At 50.0% G+C, this 7416-nt stretch overlaps 1 protein-coding gene across 4 annotated transcripts in view; it reads left to right on the top strand.

Moving 5' to 3' along the window:
• Positions 1-1099: 1099 nt before the first annotated feature.
• CAMKK2 (calcium/calmodulin dependent protein kinase kinase 2) overlaps positions 1100-7416 on the top strand; it is a 30493-nt gene continuing 24176 nt past the window's right edge. For all 4 annotated transcript variants that reach the window (XM_036276772.1, XM_036276770.1, XM_036276773.1 and 1 more), the window contains exons 1-4: positions 1100-1622; positions 5376-5423; positions 6151-6204; positions 6892-6943. In XM_036276772.1, coding sequence (XP_036132665.1) covers positions 1185-1622; positions 5376-5423; positions 6151-6204; positions 6892-6943 — 592 coding nt within the window. In that variant the 5' untranslated portion in view covers positions 1100-1184. The remainder of the gene's footprint in view (positions 1623-5375; positions 5424-6150; positions 6205-6891; positions 6944-7416) is intronic.

Genomic DNA, 7416 nt, shown 5'->3' with positions numbered 1-7416 from the left:
CCTCCTTTCCTCCCACTCTATCTGAAGATAAAATAGAAAAATATCCTCGGGTGAGGATTGAAAAAAAGGAAATGACTAATTAAAAAGAAGAAAGAAAGAAAAAGGAGGGGGAAGGCCAGGCAGTTCTAGGCCCAGATCCCTGCTTAGCAACAGTTGGCTTCAGCTGGAAATAGCCGCTCCTCTGTGGGGGGCCTGCATGCTCTATTTTTGGGTTTTCTCATACTTGGTTCCTTCTGAATTGAGTTTGGAATTCTTTATTTTTTAAAATCCTCACCCGAGGGTATGTTTTTATTGATTTTTAGAGAGAGAAACATTGATTGGTTGCCTCCTATACATGCCTCAACCAGAAGCTGCAACCTAGGTATGTGCCCTGACCAGGAATCGAACCCACAACCTTTTGGTGTATGGGTTGACACTCCACAATCAACTGGGCCACCCGGTCAGGGCAATTACAGAATTCTTGTTATGTGTGTGAGGAGGGCTTTAAAAAAATTTTTTTTATCTTCACCCGAGGACATTTTTGCATTTATCTTCAGATAGAGTGGGAGGAAGAGAGAGAGAAACATCAATGTGAGAGAGACACATCGACTGGTTGCCACTCACATGACCCCAACTGGGGCGAGGACAAACTGCAACCGAGGTCCGTGCCCTTAGCAGGAACCAAACCCGGGTCTCTCTGGTCCGCAGGCCGACGCTCTAACCGCTGGGCCACACCGGCCAGGGCGAGGAGGGACTTTTAAAATAAGGAAATGTGGAGTATTCATTTCTGCATAGACTCAGAGATCAGGTTTTTCTTTCTTTCTTTTTTTTTTTTCAAATATGTTTTTATTGTTTAGAGAGAGGAAGGAAGAGAGAGATAGAAACATTGATGTGAGAGAGAAACATTGATCGGCACCACCCCACTGGGGATCGAGCCCACAACCTGGGCGTGTGCCCTGACCAGGAATGGAACCAGGACCTGTCAGTCCAGGGGACGATGCTCAGTCCACTGAGCCACACCGGCCGGGCCAGAGATCAGGTTTTGCAAGATTATTTTAGAGAGTCAACACAGGCAGGAAGCAGGCCCCAGCCTGGGTCAGCAGCAGGTGGGGGCCGCTGACCCTTCTCCCTTCCTTTGCAGGTGGCCCCGTCGCCGATGGGAGTGCGCCGGCGTGTCCGAGTCAGATGAGGTCCGCGCACGCACCATGTCATCATGTGTCTCTAGTCAGCCCAGCAGTGACCGGGCCGCCCCCCAGGATGAGCTGGGGGGCGGGGGCAGCAGCAGCAGCGAAGGCCAGAAGCCTTGCGAGGCCCTGCGGGGCCTCTCGTCCCTGAGCATCCGGCTGGGCATGGAGTCCTTCATCGTGGTCACCGAGTGTGAGCCGAGCTGCGCTGTGGACCGCGGCCTGGCCCGGGACCGGCTCCTGGGGGCTGATGGCCCAGGAGTCCCCGACGCTGGGCCCCAGGCCCGGCCCCACCTCTCCAGTCGCAAGCTGTCCCTGCAGGAGCGGTCCCAGTTGGACGTGAATGGCCGCTTCGTCCACCCAGCTTCCTCCTCGCCTGCGGGCTCCCCGCAGTCCTCGCCGAGGCTGCCCCGGCGGCCCACGGTGGAGTCCCACCACGTCTCTATCACCGGTTTGCAGGTGCGTGAGCGACAGCTGGGCCTGGGGGCTCCCCCAGAACATTCCTGGTGCAAACAGCTGACTTGGGAGGTGACTCCAGGAAACCCAGGTGGGGAGGGAAGTCAGCAAAGGATGCAGTTATGGAGCCGGTTACCACGGGCAACTGGGGCTCCATCTGTCTAGGAAACGTGGGAGACAGGAAGAGCATAATGTCCCACCCGAGGGCGAGGGAGCTGGGCCTTTTATACCAACTCCCCTCAGCCTCTGGTGAAGGCTGTGGGGGTGGGTGACCCGCCCTGGGTGTGGGCAGAGCAGCTCGGGGCCAGAGAGTCTTTAGCAAAGATGCATGTGCTGTGGTTGGCAGCGCGGTGGGGGCTCTGCCCTGGGGGTGGCAGGGCGCTGAGAGGCTTCACAGCCTTAGCAGGGCCCCCTTTGCTGGGGGTTTGCCTGCACCAGCAGCTGCCTCAGTGCTGTGTGTACATTTCTCATTTGACCCTCACCGTGACCTTCTGGGAAGCGCATCAGAACTCACATCCCCACCAGGGTCACAGGGAACTCACATCCCCACCAGGGTCACAGGGCCCTGTGTGACCTGCCTCATCTCTTCTCCTGCCCCGTCTCCTGCCTTTCTGCTGCCGACGACTCTCAGACCTCCGTCCGTAACCACTTCCTTATACCCTTCCGACAGCCAGGCTCATTTCCTTCGTTAGGCCTATACCTTTGCTGGCCCCTCTGCTTGGAACGTCTCCCATCGTTGCAGAGTCACCTCCATCTGACGTCCAACTGTCAACTCAAATGTCACCTCCCCTGAAAGGCCTCTCGGACTGCCCTCTCTAAGCAGCTGTCAGCCCTGGGGCCCTCTGTCCGGTGGCCCTGCTGACTTGCCGTCACTTGTCGCCATCTGACTGTGTCGTGTCTGTGTATTGCTTATTGCCTGTCTCCCTTGAGCTATGTAAGCTCCGTAGGGACGGTCTGGTTCACCGTTGTGTCCCTGGCACATAGTAGGAGCTCGAAAAGACTGGGTGAAGGAATGAGTGAATGAGTTTAATTGGGAAAAGCCTGGAAATCAGGAATGGCTTTTTTGTTGTTGTTTTTTTATTAATTGATTTTAGAGAGAGAGGAAGGGAGAGAGAGAGAAACACCAATGACAGAGAACATTGATTGTTTGCATCCTGCATGCCCTTCACTGGGGATCCGGCCCATAGCCTGGGCATGTGCCCTGACCAGGAATCAAACCAGCGACCCCTTGGTGCATGGGTCAGCGCTCAGCCACTGAGCCACACTGGCCGGGCCGTTGTTGTTTTTAATCCTCACCCTAGGGTATTTTTTCATTGATTTTTAGATAGAGTGGAAGGAAGGGAAGGAGTTAGAGAGAAACAGACAGACAGAGAAATCGATGTGAGAGACACAGCAATTGGTTGCCTCCTGCACAACCCAGGTACGTGCCCTTGACCTAGAATTGAACCCTTGACCCTTCAGCCCTCTGGCTGACACTCTAACCGCTGAACCACATGGGCCGGGGCCTGCTGACCTGGGATTTTTATCTTTATAGATTTGAAAGTTCTAGGATTTTATTTATTTATTTATTTATTATTTTTTATTTCTTTTATTATTTTTTTAATCCTCACCCGAGGACATTTTCCCATTTTTTGTTCAGATAGAGTGGGAGGGAGGGAGAGAGAGAGGGAGAGGGAGATCGACGTGAAAGGGACACATAGAGTGGTTGCCACCCACATGACCCAACCAGGGCCGGGGACAAACTGCAACCGAGGTACGTGCCCTTAGCGGGAACTGAACCCGGGTCTTTCCAGACCGCAGGCCGACGCTCTAACCGCTGAGCCAAGCCGGCCAGGGTGAAAGTTCTAGGATTTTATAGCAGTGGGATTGTTTTCATGCACTCTCTTTTAGCTCATCTCCTTTCACAGTGTGATGTTGAGGTTGGCCCTGCTGTTGCAGACACCAGTAGTTCCTTCCTTTTCGTTGCTGAACAGAATTCGTCATTCAGATGCGCCCCAGCTTGTTTATCCATTTACCCGTCGATGGACATTTGGGTTGTTTCCAGTGTTTGACTTTTACAAATAAAGCTGTGGTGAATATTGGTACACAAGTCTTTGCTTGGACATGTGTTTCTCTTTCTCTTGGGTAAAGACCTAGGAGTAGAATGGCTGGGTCGTATGGTAAGTGATGTTAAGAAATTGCCAAATGCCCTGGCCGGTTTGGCTCAGCGGTTAGAGCCTGAGTCTGGTCAGCCCGCGGACCAGAGAGTCCCGGGTCCGGTCCCCACTAAGGGCACGTGCCTCGGTTACAGTTCGTTCCTGCCCCAGTTGGGGTTGTGTGGGTGGCAACTAGTTGATGTGTCTCTCTTGCATCAATGTTACTCTCTCTCTCTCTTCCCCCCTCTCTCCCTCCTGCTCTATCTGAAGATAAATGCAAACATGTCCTCGGGTGAGGATAAAAAAATTTTTTTTCAAACTGTTTTTAAAAGAGGCTGCACCATTTTACGTTTCCACCTGCAGTGTGTGAAAACTGTTTTGGTCAGTCTTCCTGATTTTAATCTAAGGGGTCTGTTTTGGGGTGCGTGTACATGTGTAAAACCATCACCCCATGACGGTCACAGATTTTTCCCAGCAGTGCATCTCCCTCCCCTTCTCCACATAATTCCGACCTGATTTTTGTTGTTGTTAATCCTCACCCGAGGATATTTTTTCCCTTGATTTTTAGAGACAGTGAAAGGGAGGGAAGGAGGGGGGATTTAATTTATAGTTCCCCACGATTAATGATGTTGAGTGTTTTTTCATGTGCTTCTTGATCATTTGTATTTTCTTTGGAGAAATGTTTTTTTTTAATCCTTACCCTTGGACATTTTTTCCATTTTTTGTTCAGATAGAGTGGGAGGGAGAGAGAGGAAGAGAGAGAGAAAGTACGAGAAATATCAACGTGAAAGGGACACATCGAGTGGCTGCCACCCGCACAGCCCAACCAGGGCCGGTGACAAACTGCAACCGAAGCACATGCCCTTAGCGGGAACCGAACCCGGGTCTCTCAGGACCGCAGGCCGACACTCGAACCGCTGAGCCAAACCAGCCATGGCGGAGAAATGTTTTTCCAAATCTTTTGCCGATTAAAAAAAAAAAAATTTGGGTTGTCCTCTCACTAGTGAGTTGTAAGGTTCTTTACACATTCTGGATACCGGTCCTCTGTCTGATGTGTGTGCTGCAAATAGTTTTGTTCTATGTGTGGCTTGCCTTTCATTCTGTTCCTAGTATCTCGAAGAGCAAAAGTTTTCATTTTGGTGAAGTCCGTTGTATAATTTGTTTCCTTTTATGTTCTGTACATTCTCTGTATTATCCAAGAAACTTCGTCCCAAGGTCACTTCTTTATTAATTTACATTTTTACAGGACAGTGTGGTCATGGATTACTTGTTTAATTTAGCGTGAATTTTTTATAAGTGGGAACAAGCTTTTTAAAATGGGTATTAATGGGTGGGAACGGGAGGAGGGTGTCAATGGGGGAAAAAGGAGAAACATCTGTAACAAAAATAATTTTTAAAAAAATTAAAAAAATAAAATGGGTATTCGGGGAGTACAAACTGGTTACATATTTGCAATGTAAAAGAGCTGCTGTTAGAAGTCTGGACACGGGTCACCCTGCAGAGGAGCCAGGGCGGGCTGCTTCCAGGGAGCTGGGAAGGCCCTGTCTCTGATGTTTTGTCTGTGACAGGTTTATCTAGCTGCAGACTTACAGCCCGTGTTCTGTGTGTTTTGACTTTGCAGGATTGTGTTCAGCTGAACCAGTATACACTGAAGGATGAAATTGGAAAGGTAAGTATCCTAGGAGCCAGGGCATTCAGATACTGTGGGGGGCAGCGCGTTCGATCTGGGAGTGGGAGAGGAGTCCTTGGAGGCAAGGGTGGGGGCAGGGTTTTGAGATTCATGGTCTGTTTTTGTTTTGTTTTTATATCATACTATTAATGTGTTTCTGCAAAAGCGCAGAAAGCATCCAGGGAAATCCCATATTACTGTGGTGATAGTTACGTCACCCCCATATTAGTGTTGTCTTTTTCCCCCTAAGATACTCTCCCATCCGTTTTTGCTTTTGTTTCAGCCAATGGGCAGTATTGTTAACAGGGGTCAAAAGCTCACATGCCAAAAGAGAGCAAATATAAATGAGGAAAGCATGCTAGGTATGATAGTAGGGAGTGGAGAGGACTGTGGCCAATTGTTAACATGGAAATGAGGGCTCCATGCATGAAACACACCAGGTATGAGAATAGAGAGTAGTGAGGTCTGTGGCAAACTAACATGGAAATGGTTATGGCTCCATATGGTCAGATCATCTGATTTTCTGAGGCTGGGAATCTGGATTTGTATATCCAATCTTTCTATTTTGGCAACTAATTCAAACTTGCTAAAAAGTATAGATCCAACAAAATACAATTGCAGGGAAGATTTGGCCAGTGGGCCCCCGGTTTGTAACTTAAGTATTAGGGTCCTCATTTTGCAGATCATAATGGTTGATTGTATGTCATGGTCATCTCCCTTTACCCAGGGCTCCTATGGTGTGGTCAAGTTGGCCTACAATGAAAATGACAATACCTACTATGTGAGTATCGACGTCCCTCTCCCTGCCCCCATCCTTGTCCAAAGGAAAAGACTTCTTTTTCAGCACTCAGATTTCTGGAAGGCTTTCATAGCCATTTTGTTATTTTGTTAGGTCATGTTCATTTTGTGCATTAGGAAGGAAGTGGTGTCCCCATTTTACAGATGGGGACTTAGGAAGGTAACATGACAGTTCAGGAAGAATGAATGAATCAGCAGACGTCTCATGTCCTTCCTATTGGCCACCATTTCTACATCCTTGATAGCACTGAGAACCAGGAGGTAGTGAGCCCAATGGCCCTTGTCGCTGAGGCTTTGGAGTCAGTCCGGTGTGGGTTCAGATCCTGCCTCTCCCATGTGCCAACTGCGTGACCCTAGACAAGTGATGTAACTGCTGAACCTCGCTTTCCCCGTGTGTCAAACAGCCAGTCCTGCCCTTGCTCCTCGTCCATCATCCCAGCTCGCTCATGTCTCCATTCGATGGCAGTGACGCCCAAGTCTTGTGCTCTCCCACTGGGACGCTGACCTGGAACCGGCAGCACCCTCGGGGCCGGAGTACAACCTCTGCATTCATGACACTGTCCCAAAGCAGCCGGGGAGCCAAGAGCTCCGGCAGGCCTGGGCGTGGCGGGTACGCTCCCTCCCCGCTCCTCCGAGCTTCAATCCGGACGTGGGGTCTTTTCTCCCGCAGGCGATGAAGGTGCTGTCCAAAAAGAAGCTGATCCGACAGGCGGGCTTTCCACGTGAGTCTGTTGGGCCAGGTGGGCCTTGCTCGTGGGCACAGGGGCTGGGGCAAGACGGAGAGGATGCCACTGAATGGTGTCCCTGCAGGGGTGCCCTGGGTGGACACCCCAAAGACAGTGCTGGGCCTCCTACTGAGGTTTTTTAAATTCATTTTCATTAAAAAGATATTTATTAACGTAATATAGGTTACAAGTCAAAAAATCCATCGGAGGAAAACAGTTTGTCAAACATGGAGTTACCATATGACCGAGCAATTCCCCTCCTCGGTATCCACCCAAGAGAAATGAAAGCACGTGTTCACACAAAAGCTTGTACGTGAATGTTCGTGGAAGCACTATTTGTAATGGCCAAAGACTGGAAACACCTAAATGTTTGTCCGCTGGTGAATGGATGAGCACAAGGTGGTCTATCTAATGGAATATTACTGAGCCCTAAAAAGGGATTAAGTGCAGCCCTGGCCAGTTTGGCTCAG

Source organism: Molossus molossus, unplaced genomic scaffold (assembly GCF_014108415.1).
Source record: "Molossus molossus isolate mMolMol1 unplaced genomic scaffold, mMolMol1.p scaffold_m16_p_22, whole genome shotgun sequence".
In the NCBI taxonomy this organism is placed as follows: domain Eukaryota; kingdom Metazoa; phylum Chordata; class Mammalia; order Chiroptera; family Molossidae; genus Molossus; species Molossus molossus.
This window is presented reverse-complemented; position numbering and strand designations above follow the sequence as displayed.